Source organism: Syzygium oleosum, unplaced genomic scaffold (genome assembly GCF_021117445.2).
Source record: "Syzygium oleosum isolate NSW1041296 unplaced genomic scaffold, Sole_v2.1 Sole_v2.64, whole genome shotgun sequence".
NCBI classification, from domain to species: Eukaryota; Viridiplantae; Streptophyta; class Magnoliopsida; order Myrtales; family Myrtaceae; genus Syzygium; species Syzygium oleosum.
Window position 1 is genome coordinate 125,542 of NW_026607548.1, and position 18,939 is coordinate 144,480.

General features: G+C 41.9%; 1 protein-coding gene and 1 pseudogene across 1 annotated transcript; both read left to right on the forward strand.

Moving 5' to 3' along the window:
- The first annotated feature begins 12,691 nt into the window (after positions 1–12,691).
- LOC130137193 (heat shock protein 90-2-like) lies at positions 12,692–13,640 on the forward strand. Its single transcript, XM_056307956.1, has 2 exons — positions 12,692–13,191; positions 13,382–13,640. The coding sequence occupies exons 1-2, from the start codon at positions 13,069–13,071 to the stop codon at positions 13,511–13,513; spliced, it is 255 nt and encodes an 84-aa protein (XP_056163931.1). The 5' UTR covers positions 12,692–13,068; the 3' UTR covers positions 13,514–13,640.
- LOC130137196 (heat shock protein 83-like) lies at positions 13,514–14,858 on the forward strand (annotated as a pseudogene).
- Positions 14,859–18,939: the final 4,081 nt, after the last annotated feature.

Here is an 18,939-nt window from a genome sequence, read left to right on the forward strand (position 1 = left end):
CCTCCACAGCGGGATGAGGATTAACCACGCTAATCATGATCACTCCAAGCTTTACCAGTGCAGAAAGAGCTTGTAATTCTCTCCGGCGATCCTTTGAACGTGAAAAGGATAATCCTTAGCATACCTACCACAAGTCTTGTCTTCGTCTTCCCTGATTTGCATCTTAGTCCCTCTTTTTGGTATCAGAGCCAGCGTTCTATTCAGCCTACTTGTTTGTTTTTAGATGAAATACCAGGTGGAAAAGGTAGATTTGTCCCATCATGAGTGATTCTACCGATTCTACTCCACCAGTCAATGTAAATGCTCTTTTAGATGTTCGTATTTCAAATGTTTCTAAAATTGACTATCTTTATGAGGTTTCATACCTTAATGAAGATAGTAAGATTTCGGAAACTCATCTCTCCCTTATTAATCCCTACTCTGTTTTCGCCAAACCACCTTCTTTTTTTTCTCTCCGTTCCATCAAACAACTCATCAAACACACACCCCGAGAAGTTAAAGAATATGTCCAGTCATCCCGGTTTGACCAAGATCCTATTCTCGCTACTTAGCAAGAACATTTCGTTACCCTCCAGATACTTTCTAACTTTCCACATAAGTGGGTATAGCAAGGGTATACGCATCTCTACTTTAGTGCTATCCGCCTTGCTCTCTCTTTCCATGGCCGAAAAGGATTACCTGTTGTTGCTCGCATGGCCTTTTTAGATACTCGTTTCTTGGATTACCAACATGCCTGCATTGGTACAATCCAAACCACTCTAAATGCCGGAACAGTGTTTGTTACACTGCTTTCAAATTTTAACATAGCCTTTTCGGATCCAAAACTCTTTTCTGCTCTTAAAGTTTAGCTACAGCTCACCGGAGCTCCTCAGACTCCTGATTCTATAGCTGCAACTTTACACTACCAGATGGTATACCGGGTCCAGAACCATGCTATTGATCTCAACTTTCCAGGCACAGAGGACGCCTTTTTTTATCTCAGTGGACAATGATCAGACTTCCTGCGTCCATGTATCCAGACAAATTCCTCGAAATCAACTAGTTAAGTTACTCCCTAACACTTGGGTAACTAACTATGAAAAGCTCTACAAGAATTCCAGGCCTATCCAGTCCATGGAATTCCAGTTCACAAAAAAGAAAGATGGTACGGTCATCATTAAATTTAGTAAGGAAAGGAGGAAGCTGCTTCTTCTATTTTTCCTACTATTCTTATGATGTAACCCTGTCATGCCGATGTTCCAATGGATGAAGGCGACTCAGATTCAAAGACTATGATCGAGTCTTTTAATCAAGAGGGACGACCCATTCATTATTACAAGGATCCTCGAACAGGCCACTGTTTCTGGGATCTTGATTGTCAATGTTCCCTTTGTACAAGCCCTCCTGATGATGAAGATGATAGACCATCCAAAAAGAAAAAGAAACGGTCCAAAGATAGTCTCTACCAGATTTCCATCTAGTGCCCCTTTCCCGGTGTTAGAAGAATTTACAGACGCACATCATCGGTTCCAACATATGTCAAAAATTCCAAACCCTACAGATATCGATGATCATGGGAGACAAAAGAAAGTTACTGCCGCCGAAACTGTTCTAAATTGGCAGTTAGAAAATGCTCTAGCGCAAAATAATGTTCTTAAGACAATTGATACAAAACTTTCAACTGTCCAAGCCCGTCTTGATCATGTTGATCAAACGGCTTCAATCACAAACAAATTGCTTGAGGCGTTCCAGACTAAATTGCAGCAGATGGAATTAGGTAAATATATTTCCCATCATTATTTGGAAGACCAGATTGCTGAGATGGAAAAGCTACGTAGGCAAATTAAACTCTTCTAGGAAGGAAAATTTGTTCATGCACTGGATCCATTTTCTCAACCTTTGTATCCAATCCGGATGGAAATCTCTCCTCCAAAAGTCACTTCAATTGCCTTAATCATTGCGGAAGCCTCAAAAGAAGGTCGGAGTTTGTATCCGCGAAATGGAAACACAAAAGAAGATGCAGCAGGAGAAGAAGGTAAATGTTCCCAAGCCTTCTCAGAAACCTCCTCCTTCCCACATAGTTTCAAATCCATGCAATGCTTAAATTATTATACGCCTTTGGAGCTGATCCAAACCTAAAGCAGGTGTTTTTGTCTTCTATTCCAAGGATATTGGTCAAGTTGTGGAAATATCTTTTCAAAATAAGCAGCGAAGAATTGCTGATGTCCCGATAGGAGAACTGCAACAAGAAATACATTTGGCTCTTGATGACCTCTGTATCCGCCGAAAGGCATTCAGAAGTTATCTTAAGAGCAATAAAGAGCTTGATCAAGCTTGCCAAAGGCTAGAGTTGGGGGGAAGAATAGCATTGGTGCCAAAAATTGTGTACGGAGCTCACTTTGGTGCCAAAAGTTTCATTTGAATCACTTAAGTGCCAAAAGTTTACGCTGGCGATCACTTAAGTGCCAAATCGGAGAAAAAACAATTACTTAAGTGCCAACGGCGAGAAATTCCGACCAAATTTAATACGTGGCTTTTATATTTAAATTTTAATGACACGTGGCATTTCCATGTGTATAATTCAATTTTTTAAATATTTTTTTTCTGATTTTTTTTCTTTCTTTTCTTTTTTCTTTTCTTTTTCTTCTACCATGGCCAGTGGCCGGAGGCCGGCCACCGGCCATGGCCGGCCTCACCGGGCGTCGCCTTCCTCCAGGCGAGGGCCGGCGAGGCCGCCGTGACCTCAGCGAGGGCCGGCCTCGCCGGATCTGGCAAGGCGAGCCCTCGCCGGAGCTCGCCCCGCCTGTGCGAGGGTTGAGGCGAGCCCCGGCGAGGCCGGCCCTTGCCGAGGCCACGGCGGCCTCGCCGGCCCTCGCCCGGGAGGAAGGCGACGCCGGCGAGGCCGGCCATGGCTCGGTGGCCGGACGCCGACCATCGGAAATAAGAAGAAAGAAAAGAAAAAAAAGAAAAGAAAGGAAAAAAAGAAAGAAAAGAAATGCCACATCAGCCTCCGGCGAGCCACATCAGCTCGAGAATTTAATAAAAAAATGCCACGTCGGATTTCCGGCGAAGTGGCACTTAAGTGATTGTTTTTCAAAATTTTTGGTACTTAAATGATCCAAATGAAACTTTTGACACCAAAGTGAGCTCCGTACACAACTTTTGGCACCAATGCTGTTCTTCCCCCGCTAGAGTTGAGAATCAAGTGTGCAAATAAAGAGTCATGTGATGACCCTTCTTGCGGAAATCGGTGTAAAAAGAAAAAGTACTTTAAATGCTTCTCCCTCGGTCTAAGAAGAAAATGGAAATGGCGATTCTTGAGAAGAAGGCACTCCAAACGCAACCAGTCTGGAAGACGTAAGAAATCGAGAGGTGTTATATCTGCAACAAAAAAGGTCACTTTGCAAAGAATTGTCCGAAGGCCCAGAAAAGAAATTTTCATTTAATCCAAAAGCTTGAAAAAGAAATTGGGATTTCTCTTCAGGATGATGATGTTGAATCCGTCTGCTCCTTAGAAGATGAACCAATAATGCACACTATATGCGCCATCCAGACATGGTCCCAGTCCAGTGACTCTGAAGACTCATTTGACAAAATAGAAAAGGGAGTTTACTCCTTTTTTCCGAAAATCCAAAACTTCCCACGATCCAAGACCTTTGTGCATACACTCCTTTCACCCTTCCCTATTTTCCCATCAAAATCTATCTTTCAAAATATGCTCAACCCATTTCTCTTATAGCCCTTATAGATACTAGAGCCAGTGCTTCGATTCTTGACACGAAATTTCTTCCAAAAGAATACTGGACTTCATACACCCGGTATTTTAATTCTACTTCTGGAGATACTTTCGCTACAAGAGTTCGAAGCAAACTCATTACCCTTCAGTTCTTCCCACAGTGTTCCCTCACCACTAAAATCCTTGGTTCTAGTACACCAGACAAAGATATCATCATTAGATAAGATATTCTGACCCAGATTCCCAAACTTAGAATTTTGTCTAATGGACTTCGGTTCAAAGGACAATTCAAAGAGTTTGTAGATATCCAACGATTTTTTGCCATCCATATGCATATACTAGATCCTATCATCTAAACCCTTCTTGGAGCATGTGCAGAATCTCATTCAGACTTTGTCCTAAAATGTCCAAACCCTTTGTGGAGAAATCCTGACTTTCATCCATTTAGCTTTCAAGAAAAATGAAGATATCAATCCTACCAAAATAACTCATTCGAGATTGAATCCATATCATTTGATCTTTAGCTCAAAAGGAATGCTTAGACTTACTTCACCAAAGATTAATCGAGCCATCCGATTCTCAGTGGTCTTGTGAAGCATTCTTCGTGAATAAACGATCTCAGCAGAATAGAGGGAAAATGAGATTGGTCATCAATTACCAGCCACTTAACTAATTCCTCCAATATGATAAGTTCCCGTTACCCCACCGAAATTCGTTATTCTCCAGCCTTACTCAAGGTAAGGTCTATTCCAAATTTGACCTCAAAACTGGATTCTGGCAATTGAAAATTCATCTAGATGACAGGTACAAAATTGAATTTTTCATCCCTAATCAGCACTTCCAGTGGACGTTGCTTCATTTTGGTCTTAAAACAGACCCTTCATTATTCTAGAAAGCTATATGCAAAATCTTCTAGCCTATTTTGGCCAACGCTCAAATTTACATTGATGATATCCTTATCTAAAGCCCAGATGAGGATTCTCATTGTAAATTGCTAAACCAATTTGCTGAATTGGTCCAAAAATATGACATCATGCTGTCCCAGAAAATGATTGTCGCGACCTCCCCGAACCGACCTCGCCGCCTAAGCGGTTTGGCTAATGGATTACTAAGTTTAAACCTAGCTCGAGCTCTCCCAAGCTCATACCAATTTGCGACTTAGGTTTACGTTATGAACATGCAAATTAATTTCATTTAGGAGTCGCCACTAATCAGTTTTTGCTGGGTCGATTAGACACCCAAGTAAAGCATGGGAGACTTGCTTCACTTCTACGAACCAAAGATTCTAAGGGTCCGGGGAGTTGATTACACTAATTAATCAACTAGTGCCCTTTCGATACCTAACCTTGTTCAATCACCACCTAACGTATTCATGCAGCAATTGGGAGTCTCGAATTCCATCCCTAACCGAGGTAAGGGAAGCAACAATCAATACGCGAACCTAATGCGCTTAATCAACCACATGCAAGGTTAAATTAAACGCATAATTTGAAATGCGTAAATTAAGCAACGTGCAATCAAACGTGGCACTAATCACCCAAAAGGGCAAGAAAAGCCAATTCCAAAGCCCAAACAATATTTTTTATTTTCCGGATTTTTGTGATTTATCTGATTTTTTAAATTAATTTTTTTATTTTTTAATTAATTAAATTTTTTTAATGTTTTTTTCTTTTTAATATTTTTTGGATTTTTAAACATTTTCGAATTTTTTTGAAATTTTTAATATTTTTATATATTGTAATATTTTTATTAATAAAATAAGAAATCCAGACCGGGTCTCCTGACTTGATTCGCCCGACTGCCTGACCCGGCTCTCCGACCAACCCGGGACCCCCGTTTAGCAATTTCTTTTCTAATTTTTTTTCTTTTCCCCCCTTTTCTTTTTCCTTTCTTTTTGTTTCTTTTTCTTTTCTTATTTTTTCCTTCCCTTCTGGACATCTTCTTCCCATTGCCCAGGAACCAATACATGGCATGAAGCCCAGAACAGTAGAACACCAACTTTTGCTTCGCGTTCTTGCTACCCAGAAATATTTAACGCTACGCATTTGTTCTAAAACGCCGGAACTTCGTCCTATGCTCAACAAGAATAGCACTATCTCGCGCTACCAAACCAACCATCAAAGTTAACGAGTCTTATCATCGTCCGTCGCAATGCCCAGCCAAACACATCACATACGAAGCTACATCAGCAGAGAACACAGAAGACGGAAGAACGAAAAAGCACAAACATGGAACAATGAAAGCATTTGTCGTGAACAGTGCGGTTCGGGGAATCATATAACCCAACCCCATCTCCAGGCATCACAAACCAACGTACATCCTGACATTCCAACAAGCCGGACTCGAGAAAAAAGTTCACGGATCTAGTTGATGCATTTCAGCAAACATTTCAGCAAACACATGGTGTACAATAATGGAAAGGAAACCCCCGACTCAAACCGCTCACGAAATCAACCCAAACTCAAAATTTAGTGAACAAGCCATGCTCAACATCAACTCAGAAATGGCTCTTCCACATCGAAGGCGAGCATAAATGAAGAACACTAAATCCCGATCTCGGTTGAACCGAGACTGGGCGAAACTGAGCTACAATCAGGGTGAAGAAGAACGAGAGCTCAGTCGCCGGAAGTGGCCCTAACCAGCTCGGCGACGGCGAATAGAGGACGAACTTGAGATATATCGGACTTAGTCTGGTTGCCTCGCACGACTCCGAGCCGGGATCCTCGGGGAATCGACCTAAAACCCCAAAAAAACAAACCAAAACCTACCGCGGCTTTGGCTCAGGAGAGGGAAAATGTCAGACGAGCACCTCGTCGACGAAGGCTCGGGCGCCGTGGTTGTCGGAGGAACACTCTAGCTCTCGGCCCCTTTTTACTTGGTCACTCTGTCGCTCTCCGAAAATCTCTTTCCGTCTCTCCTCTCGTTCTCTCTTCTTTTTTTTTGCTCTCTGTTCTCTTCCCTTTCTTCCCCTGTTCTGGACGTGCATTGACCGAGACCAAAGAAGAGAGCTCTGCCCTCTTTTGTCTCTTCTTGTGAGCTTTTCCTTTAAGGAAATATGCAAACTACTTTCTTCTGTGTCCTTTCCCCCTTTTCTTTTACGTAAGGGCAAAAGGACGCTATTAGTGCCATAACTTATGTAGGGAGATCACTTTGGTGCCATAACTTTTTTTGGATCACTTTTGTGTCGACTTTTTTGAAAAACGATCACTTTAGTGCCAATACTGACATGGCCACCGGAAATCTGATGTGGCTCTTTTTTTATTAATTTCCGATGCTGACATGGCTCACCGGAAATCTAACATGGCTAGCCGAAAATCTGACGTGGCTCTTTTTTGGCCGGAATTTTGGCCGGAGTCACTAAAGTGATCTTTTTTCTCCGATTTTGGCACCAAAGTGATCCGAAAAAAAGTTATGACACCAAAGTGATCTCCGTACACAAGTTATAGCACCAATAGTGTCCTTTTGCCTTTCTGTAAGTGTGCCCAGAGGGAGACCCCTCTTTTGTCTTCTCTCTCTTTTCTTTTTTCTTTTTTAATTTTTATAATGATTTTTTTAAATAAAACAAATAAAATAAAAGGAAAATATGTTTCACTAAATTCTATTAACGTAAATGCACCTAATATCTATATGCCATGTAATTTAATGAAAATATTTTTATTTAGGGGTTAAAAATTAATCCCTAGTTCTTGTGCAATTAAACCCTAAATGACTAGGCAAAATTTGTATGTCAACAAAGATGATTATTGCCCAACGGGAAATCGAATTCCTTGGAATGCATCTTAAGGACGAGACATATTATCCCGGTCCCCATATTACCAAAGAATTGCAGAAATTTCCTGATGAGAATTTCTCTCTCAAACAGGTCCAACAATTTCTTGGGATAGTAAATTATCTCAGAGATTTCATTCTCAAAATCACCAACTTGGTGAGTCCGCTATAATAAATGCTAAAAAAGAATGCGCCTCCATAGGTGTAACGACCCGGTCCGACGAGGGCGGGGAGTGGTCGCCGGGTCCAGAGGGCTTGGACAAGGAGCGGCTCCTGGCAGGCTTCTAGGATGGCAAGGGGGGGCATGTCTCTTGTCCCACATCGCTTAGGGGGAGTCCTGGGCTAGTTTATAAGGCTTGGGTTCTCTATTCTGTGTAACGCGTTTTAAAGCCGTGAGGGTCAGTGGGCCCAAAGCGGACAATATTACACAGTGTAGACCTCGGGTCCTTACAAATGGTATCAGAGCCGACTCCCGACCGCGTGTGGGGGCACAGCGAGGACGCTGTGCTCGAAGGAGGGGAGAATGTAACGACCCGGTCCGACGAGGGCGGGGAGTGGTCGCCGGGGCCAGAGGGCTTGGACAAGGAGCGGCTCCTGGCAGGCTTCTAGGATAGCAAGGGGGGGCATGTCTCTTGTCCCACATCGCTTAGGGGGGGGAGTCCTAGGCTAGTTTATAAGGCTTGGGTTCTCTATTCTGTGTAACGCATTTTAAAGCCGTGAGGGTCAGTGGGCCCAAAGCGGACACTATTACACAGTGTAGACCCCGGGTCCTTACAATAGGGACCTCAGCAGACTAAATCAGTCAAACGCCTTAAAGAAATTTTGCAGCATCTCCCTCCTCTGCAAATCCCTTTTATTGGGAAACGAGTCTTGCAAACAGATGCAAGCGATGAATATTGGGCTGTTGTTTTATTCAAAGAAATTGATGGCAAGCGTCAGATCTGTAGACACAAAAGTGGAAGATTTACGCCAAGTGAAATGCATTATCACTCAACCCTTAAAGAAATCTTGGCTGTAAAATATGGTATCAAGAAGTTTGAATTTCATCTTATTTGACATCATTTTCTAGTGGAACTAGATATGTCCTCATTCTCCCAGATGCTGAAGTTTAAACAAAAGCAAATTTATCATCTTCAACTCCTCAGACAGGCGGAACAGTTTTCAAAATATTCCTTTGAAACCAAGCATATAGTAGGAAAAAAGAACGTGCTTGCTGATTTCTTATCTATGCCAAAAGAATTTGCTGCACTAGTTTCATCTATAAATATGTATGTATCTCGAAATCCGTTCATTGGATACAAACCTATCAAGATGAAACTTTCTTGGCTAAAGTGCAGTACTCGCCGTAGTTCCTGAATACATCCAGAACAATACCCTTCATGAAAATCTGTCATCATTAATGTGGAAATATCAACTGCTAATTTTCAGCAGGTTTAGAGGATTAAATCTTAGACCCAGCGGATTGTATCCAGAATATCCTTTCATTCATCCTATCTCCCTCAATCTTGAAGACGAATTCCCAGAGGAATTCAAGTGGTTTTGTTGGTATTTGTTCAATCTTTATACCATAGCCGTTGAATTTCCAACAACTAGAATTATTGTCATTATTGGCAGAATTATCTTAGGAGAAAAAAAGTTTAAGCATTTGGGTGACATACTTAATTGGTTCAAACCATTGGAAGGTTGGAAAATGCATGTTTCAAGAGCAGCTTAGAGCTTGTAGACCCAATCCAGAGTTGCATACAATAGTTCTGTTTAGCAGGCCATAGGTTTTTATTTGTCCAAATAGAGACGTGAGCAAAACTCCATCTAATATAGGAGTAACTACCTACAAACTTCAACTAGTTCCAAAAAAGTTTTACAAAACCCTTCCATGCAAAATCTCTCCACTTTCTCAGGAATGTAGAGAACTCCATAAATTTCTATGTCAATACAATTATGTGATACCACAAGAAGTATGGCCAGCCAGTTCTAGCAACGTGTCTTGGGATCATCCAGCTGATCACAGCTATCAGGCAATAATTGATATAGCATTGTGACAATATTATGGCATAGATATGCAAGCAGATATGGATGCTGCTGCTGCTTCGGATAAAGCTACCTCGTCCTCATCTCAAGAGACCCCATCCTCATCTCAAGCTTCTCAGTCACAGAATTCATGGGGAGGACCATTATCGCAAAACCCATATGATTACAGTGAGTTACAACTAGCACTCAGTTTAGGCGATGACAAAGATAATCTGTCACTGTAATTAGATAATTTTCCTCAGCCACATATGCCATCAAGTTCTGCTAATATTGTCTCAAGTTCTGCAGACATTCCAGAGTCTTCACGAAAAAAGCAAAAGTCTTCGGAACTTCATGAAGATGTGGACCTAGAGATTGCGGAAATTGAACGAATCCTCAGAGATTATATAAAACAAAAAGACGGAGATAGTTCGGACAGCTCTGACGATGACAACACTGAAGAACCCATCTATAAATATGATCTCTGAAGCCTTATCAAGTGTGTTGAAAAAACCAACTCATCATGTTTGAAAAACCAGCTCAATTTTTGGAAATCACTGTTCATGGACTGTTCGGCACTGTACATATACTGTTCATACACTGTTCAGCACTGTTTGGCATTGAAGTAATATTGTATCAAGAAGAAAAAACGTGCAAAAACGAAGAAAAACCGTCGTCTAAAGGTGTTTCAGTCGTCTGTAAAAGTCGTTTGTGACACTTTTCAGTCTTTATTGTCACTTGTTAGAATTTTCCTTGTCATCTGTCAGTTGTAAAAGCCTTTATGATCGGTCGGCGATTGTCAAATTATCGGTAATTTCCAGAACTTCACCAATAATTGATCGTTTGTGTAGTCGTTTGTAAAAATGTCTGTATTCGTGCCTATAAAAGACCGTGCCTGTAATATTTAGAGGCACGATATGCTCTCAGAAAGAAGCCTTGAGAAATAAAAATTGTGTTATGAATCCCTAAATCTTTGTTTCTACCTTTCTGCTTGGTATGATTCTCTAAACAAACGTACGTGTGCTGATTAGTCCTGGTACTATGCTTTACACTTGCCATGGTATGGAACCTGTGCATCAAAATTCTGCTACTATAAAGTAGTTCTAAGGTGCGAATCAAAATTCGAAGAGGGGCTTGATAGCTAAAGGGCAGTCCCTTTTATAAAGGCTTAGAGAGCCATTTGTGTGTGGGATAACATACCCGCCATAATCATTGTCTTTGTCTTCCCTGATTTGCATCTTAGTCCCTCTTTTTGGTAGCTGGCCATTCGGGAGGATAAAGAGATCGACACTCCCATCAAGGAACCATTGTTGGAGATGGCGTCATCTTCATATCCATTGGTCCCTAATCAAGAAAACCACCGAGAAGAAAAAGAACGTGGAAGAAAAAAAAGAAACAAATAAAAAATTCTCAAATGAGCCTCACTTTTGACTCTTAGTGAGGGTAATATGGTTAATACACTGTAAAAGGGAGTGTGAGAGCTAAGAAAGGAGCGGAAAAAGCGCGACCCTTTTTAAATTTTAGATTAATATCACTAAAACCTCCAAATAGGTATATTTGTGATAAATTTACCTCAAATTCATTTTTTGACTATTAAAAACCCCAAACTAGTACACCGGTGATTAACTTACCTCTGTTACTTTCTGTTAAATTTTACCGTCAAATTTCTGAGTTGGATAACATATGGTAGTTGACGAGTGTACCGGTTTGGGTTTTACCCTCCGTTTTTCATAGGTGTACCGGTTTGTGATTTTTCGTGATATTAATCTAATTTAACGGAAGATAAATTTATCACAAATATACCAGTTTTGAGGTTTTTTGTGTTAAAAATATTAATTTTGGATAAATTTGTCACAGGTATACCAGTTTGAGGTTTTTTGTGGTAAAAAAATTAGTTTGGGATAAATCCAATTTGGAGTTTTTAGTGTTATTAACCCTTTTTATTTTTTGTCGAATAATGGGGGAGGCTTTGCTAACATAACAGTTTTTGGGCCAATGTGAGAATAACAGTATGTCATAAGCCACAAATTCTTGGTAGAGTGGATCTCACAACAATTTATAATTATTTGTTATTTTTTTTGTAATCCAGAATACGTTATTATTCTCACATTAAATTAAGGTTTGTCACTTAATCATTTCTCGAGAAAATATTGCATGCTCCTGGAGCTCCATGTCAATCACACTTCGCTCAACTCCCACTCCGCTCCAATCATTTATCGCCACGTGTTCGAGTGGCGCCCACTTTTTAGATTTACTCTCTCTCCTTCACGTCCCCCCCCCGTCTTTTTTCTCTCACTCTTTTTCTTTGGCTTACTTTTTGTCGTTTAAGGCCACGGACGACATGGGCTCGAGGCTAGCCATGCACAGTTAGCGTTACCGGCCATCAGCGTTGCGGCCGCCGTCAGCACGTTCGACCAGAGCTGGTAAGCTTTTGGAGAGTGAGCTGGCCAAATTTTGGATGAACGATCGCCGTCGACGTCGTTCAGCCAGATTTGATCGGCGTTTGGAGACTCGGATGGGATTTTCGGTGTTTCCGTTATGGCATAGAGAGTAAGTTATAGTGACGGAGTTTGTTGTTGGTGCGTTTTTTTAATCCGGGAAAAACTAAAACAGATGTTAGCAAATTGCGATGGCCATGGACGAGAGCTCTGGTTTTTTCGTGCAATTGAGATCCAAACGTGTAGAAGAAGAATATCATCAAAGGAGGGGAGAGAGAGTTCTCGGAGATTTTTTTTTTTTTTTTGTCAATGTGCCCAGAAGGATGAGAGGAGAGAGAAACTGAGGAGAAAGGGTATATTCGAAAAGTGAGCCCTACTCCAATACGTGGCAATAAATGAGTGGAGCAAAGCATGACTGACCCTTTATAAGGCTTGAAGTTTCTTTTTTTTAAAAAAAAATCATTTTCAATTAAATACTAAAAAATTTACTTATAATCAATTTTAAGAATAATTAAGTTGTTGAACCTTAGAATAAAAAAGGCCTTTACTCTGATGTTATTAATAAATGTTGTGGTAATAAATTTTTATTTGTAATTCATCATTGATCACAGGAAAAATTCCAAAAAGGGACCCGAAGTGGAGATATTTTCTTAAATAAGGATATGAAGTTGGGCTTTGTTTGAATAAGGCCGTAGAGTAGGTGATTAGTGCGAATAAAGAGCAAAGTGGTGATGAGTCTCCGAATAAGGGCTTGAGCCCTCCGACCGGCCAAATGTTCACCGGCCAGCGAGCAAGTGAATTTTCTGGCGAACGGAACAAGGGCACTTTCGTCCAAAAAGAAATCAGAATTTAAAGTTACCGTCCCTAAAAATAAAAAATCTGTTCTTCCCGTCTTCTTCGTTACCTTAGGAGACAACCCTAATCCTCCTCCGCCATACGCACGACCTCGTTCACCACCGTTGCCGGGTCTGTCCAGGCACTTCTTGACCGGCGTCGGATTCACCGCCGGATCTGTCCAAGTAGTTGCCGGCGAAGAGGTCGCTGAAGTGCGACCGGCTCTCCTTCAGTTTCCTCAGCACCTTCGCGCACGAGACCCTCAATTCCCTCACCAGCCTTTTCCGAGTCTTCAAGGATGTGCAGATGGCCGACGCAGAGACCTTCGCTTTTCAGGCGGAGATCAACCAGCTCCTGAGCTTGATCATCAACACTTTCTACAGCAACAAGGAGATTTTCCTTAGCGAACTTATCGGCAATTCATCTTATGTACGTCTCTCTGCTTATTCCTTTTTATTTGCCAATATGTGTCCGTGATTGTACGTGTGCCCTGCATCGCATTGAGCAGTGAATGGGACACCCGGTGCGGAATGAATTTGAAGGCTAAAATATTACGAAAAAAGTCTTGTTTAGATTCGTCAATTTTACTATCGTTTTGAATCACTTGCATTGACTTTAGGAAGAATTAGTCAGTGATGATGGGAGTCCACAGTATTCAATCATAGACCAAGACACAGTTGTCCCCTGCATCTTCAAGCCGTTGAACGAATCTCTGTCTTGGTTGACAATTGGGACAGTTTCTGAGTTTTAGATGAACTATAAGATCTTTGAGATTTAGTGAGAAGCAGCTAAACTGTCGAGGTTAAAGAGTGAACGTGTGAAGCGGATTAGTTCAAGGCAGCGGAGTGTAGAATAAATTGAATGCGAACTAAGTTTCTTACATCTGGGAATCGCAGGCTGGAGGTTCCTTCGGTCACAAGGGACGTTAGTGGAGACCAACTTAGCAGAGGAACCAAAATCACACTGTTCCTCAAGGAGGATTAGGTAGGATACTTTCCAATCTCCAATTGGATTATGCAGCATTTGTGTGCTTTCAGCAGAGTCTACTTTATTTGTTGAATTTACAAATATAATGGACTGAACAGGTCACTAATTATGGTTGTTGATGTTTGGCTTTCTGTTGACAGTTGGAGTACTTGGAGGAGGAAAATCAAGGACCTTGTGAACAAGCATCCTGAGTTCATTACCTCTGGACCGAGAAAACAACTGAGAAGGAGATAAGCGACGACGAGGATGAAGATGAATCCAAGAAGGACGAGGAGAGAGATTTTGAGGATGTTGATGAGGACAAATAGGATTAGAAAGGGAAGAAGAAGAATATCAAGCACACGAGTGGCAACTCATCAACAAGCAGAAACCACTCTGGCTGAGAAAGCTGGAGGAGATCACCAAGGAGGAGTATGCTTCCTTCTACAATAGCTTGACCAAGGACTGGGAAGACCATTTTCCAGTGAAGCGCTTCTCTGGTGAAGGCCAGCTCGAATTCGAAGCAATACTTTTTGTTCCAAAAAGAGCTCCATTTGATCTCTTCGACACTGAAAGAAGATGAACAATATCAAACTCTATGTCAGGAGGGTGTTCATCATGGACAACTACAAAGAACTTATCCCTGAGTACCTCGGCTTTGGGAAGGGGGTTGTCGACTCCGATGACTTGCCTCTCAAAATTTCCCATGAGATGCTGCAGCGGAACAAGATTTTGAAGGTGATTAGGAAGAATCTTGTGAAGAAGTGCATCGAAATGTTCGATGAGATTGCAGAGAACAAGGAGGATCACAACAAGTTTTATGGGCTTCTCCATGAAACTGAAGTTGGGTATCCATGAGGACAGCCAGAACCGAGCCAAATAGTGGCAAGGAAATGACCGGCTTGAAGGACTCTGTCACTAGAATGAAGGAGGGCTAAAAGCTATTGTATGTTTTGGTCTTGACTTATCTTGTCACTTTTCTTATTGTGATAGTTTAGGTGACATGTGGCATATGTCAACGTTTCATGATGAAGGGAGTATTCACTAAAAGTGCCTCATAAATCATGATGTATCTTTTGGATTTGGAGAAGTGATATAATACATGTGAAGCTCTATCTGTTCAATGTTTACCTGTTTTCCACCTTGTGAATTAGTGGTACAATTACTGAAGTTACCTTTGCCTGTTTATGTGAGGACCTTACTAATTGTTTTTCATCACATCGGCAGCATCGATTCTCAATTAGTAGTTTTTCTGATTCTGGCTTACTTTGCATAGAAATCATATATACAGACAATGGGTGAACCAATTATGAGTTGTTGATTTTGGTTCCTCTGCTAAGTTGGTCTCCACTAACGTCCCTTGTGACTGAAGGAACCTCCAGCCTGCGATTCCCAGATGTAAGAAACTTAGTTCGCCTTCAATTTATTCTACACTCCGCTGCCTTGAACTAATCCGCTTCACACGTTCACTCTTTAACCTCGACAGTTTAGCTGCTTCTCACTAAATCTCAAAGATCTTATAGTTCATCTAAAACTCAGAAACTGTCCCAATTGTGAACCAAGACAGAGGTTCGTTCAACGGCTTGAAGATGCAGGGGACAACTGTGTCTTGGTCTATGATTGAATACTGTGGACTCCCATCATCACTGACTAATTCTTCCTAAAGTCAATGCAAGTGATTCAAAACGATAGTAAAATTGACGAATCTAAACAAGACTTTTTTCGTAATATTTTAGCCTTCAAATTCATTCCGCACCGGGTGTCCCATTCACTGCTCAATGCGATGCAGGGCACACGTACAATCACGGACACATATTGGCAAATAAAAAGGAATAAGCAGAGAGACGTACATAAGATGAATTGCCGATAAGTTCGCTAAGGAAAATCTCCTTGTTGCTGTAGAAAGTGTTGATGTTCAAGCTCAGGAGCTGGTTGATCTCCGCCTGAAAAGCGAAGGTCTCTGCATCGGCCATCTGCACATCCTTGAAGACTCGGAAAAGGCTGGTGAGGGAATTGAGGGTCTCGTGCGCGAAGGTGCTGAGGAAACTGAAGGAGAGCCGGTCGCACTTCAGCGACCTCTTCGCCGGCAACTACTTAGACAGATCCGGCGGTGAATCCGACGCCGGTCAAGAAGTGCTTGGACAGACCCGGCAACGGTGGTGAACGAGGTCGTGCGTATGGCGGAGGAGGATTAGGGTTGTCTCCTAAGGTAACGAAGAAGACGGGAAGAACAGATTTTTTATTTTTAGGGACGGTAACTTTAAATTCTGATTTCTTTTTGGACGAAAGTGCCCTTGTTCCGTTCGCCGGAAAATTCACTTGCTCGTCGGCCGGTGAACATTTGGCCGGTCGGAGGGCTCAGGCCCTTATTCGAGACTCATCAGTCATTTTGGGCCCTTATTTGAGACTCATCAGCTATTTCAGGTCCTTATTTGAAACAAAGCCAACTTCAGATCCTTATTTGAGAAAATGTCTCCACTTCGGATCCCTTTTTGGAATTTTCCCTTGATCACAATTTAATGGGAACTTAGAATTTTACATCACATAGTTCATTTTCTTATATTGTTAGCTTTGACGAATGATGTTTGGCTAGCGTCGCCTGCTTTCTAGAGAGGGAAAAAACCTTCACAAAAATCACAAACTATAACCATTATAACATATTTACCCTCCTGTCCAAAATTACTTTAAAAAAGATGACTTGGAACGTGCATCTTCTTCCATCGATTGGTCAAACTCCACCGGCGGTCTTGCTTCATTGCCCACTGCTGCTACCTGGACATCTGGCGGCGCTCATCGGCACTTGCCCGACAACCCGGCAAGCTTCGAAGGTTGAGGTCAGACCCTCAAGCCAAGCTTCGAGCTCGAGCAGCCATGGCAGCTGCAAGCTTCGAAGCTTGACCTTCATGCTGCTTCGAAGCTTGGCCATGGCAGCTTGTGACCACTCACGAGCTTCGAAGGTGGAGGTCAGACCCTCGAGCCCAGCTTCAAGCTCAAGTGGCCATGGCGGTACGAGAGGTTACCCGGAGATTTGAGAGCTATGCGAAGTGCTGTTCATCCTCGCCAGAAAAGAAGATGAACCGTGCCAAATTCCTATGTCATTGAGTGTCTTTGATTGTATTGCTCTGAAGCTACACTGCAATGCAACACACCTCTCCAAAAGCAAAGAAAAAATTGCTGAGGAGGACTTCATGAGCAGTCATCTGTATGCGTAGCCCAGCCTTTCTTTCCCCTAGTTCTGGTACAACACCTATCCACATTCTCAGCTGCAAGAGCGTCTGACCTCTAAAGGTATTATTCTCTTCTTCCCTTGAAGCCCAATATCCCTATCTTAACTGGTTATTTCAAGCGATATAAATAATCATATTAGATCATTCATTTTAAGCGAAACAAAATTAGCATTATTTTCTATTATTCCTTTTCAAGTGAGTAATGCAATCTCTAAAGTATTCTGTACTTCCATTGAAGCCCAATATCCCTATCTTGACAATGGTCTCTTCGATGGACATGGACATGACAGAGAGAGAGCGAGAGATTTCCACAAGATCTCTATTGATGGTTTGCCATGTATTTTGCTTGGATTTTATTGCAGTCTCAAAACTCATTAACAGGCAAATTGTCTAGGTATAGCTGTCCGCTTCGCCACTGCAAACTTCAAAGATTCTAGCACGAAGAGAATCATCGCACGCTTCAAGTCTGAGCGCACGGAGCTTAAGTTTTAATCGATACTCGATAGTGTATACATCAGTAGATACTGAGAGGAAAAGGAGTTCATTACTGATAGCTGCCCTTGGAGGAGCAAAGGAGCTCTCTAGGACCAGGACATGCTGCATGAACATAATGTATCTTGAACTTTCCGACTCTTAACAGCTGAAGAGTACAATTAAGTAGAAGCAAGACTGAATCAAATGAGTAGATGTCAGAAGTGGAGACTTTAGAGTTTCCATTATTACTATTTTTTGAGGAAATGGTTCCAAAAATTGGTTCCTCGACGAGCCACGGAGCTTCTGCCGGCTGAATTTAGGCCCTGCATAACCACGATGTAGACCACGATTAATGATTTGTTCGATAAAGCTTTTGTGATGGCGAAATGAAGCGCGAAGGATTAAAAAAGGGTCAAATACTGTTGGTATTGTATGTTGATATCGCCAGCATTGGGATCTGCTATTGATGCAAATGCTTCTTGCGAGAAATCAATCTTTCCCGGACACAAATTGGGCAGGCAGCGGTCCACAATCTTCACCACCACGGTCCCGCTTCCGTAGCATGGCATCGGAACGCCTTGGTTCCTCGCACCGACGCACTTGACTTGGTAGTATTGGCCACAAGCTCCACCGTCGTTCTAAAGTGCTTCGCTCGCCGCACCTATCATCATCCCTTGGTCTTCGAATCCATAACAAGCGGAGGCTGCAGAATTTGAATTGAACCACATCGAAGAGATGCACAGACAGACTCCCATCACTTGGTATGCTCATGACAAGATAGAGAAGCGAATGCTTACGCCGGTACGGTGGAGTGTAGAACGTACCGATCCCGTTACTCTGAGCGGTGGCTGTGAAGAACATGGAGGTGAACCATAAACATGTCACGATGCGCAAAACGTTCGTAGCTGGCAGTGCCATTGTCTCTGCAGGTCTTAATATTAATGGTATGAATGTTTAATTTCTGTGCTGATGTGAATTCATTTGACAAGGGGTCTTATTTATAAGTCAGCATTCTCACCTAGTTTCACAGGGATTCGGTCGAATCATATTGTAAGTTCATTTACAAAGTTGCAGAAATTAATAATAGAGAATTGAGTGTTTTCCAACGATAGACGGCCATGCAATCAGACCTCGAGGGTTTCACATTGCTGCATATGCCCTGACATATCCCTCTGCATCACAAAGCTTCCAAAGCTCCCGAGTTCTAAGGAGCTTCACTCGTTGCTTATAGCAAAGAAGAATGAAAAATGGGATTTTGAAATGATTACCAATTTGGGTTCAACAAATCAACTGGTTTGGATATAACTGTGGGCTAGATACCATTTGGATGCAGAGAGATAAGAAGCTGTAGAAGCCATCCTATACCAATACTATAGAAGGCATGCAGATCAATTACTAAGATCAATTGCAATTTTTACTAAGTTATGTCAAGGAGTGTCTATGAGATGGTGCCAAGGGACACTTGTTAAGAGTATTTAGTAAATTAATATTTGACATGCAAAGTATTCAT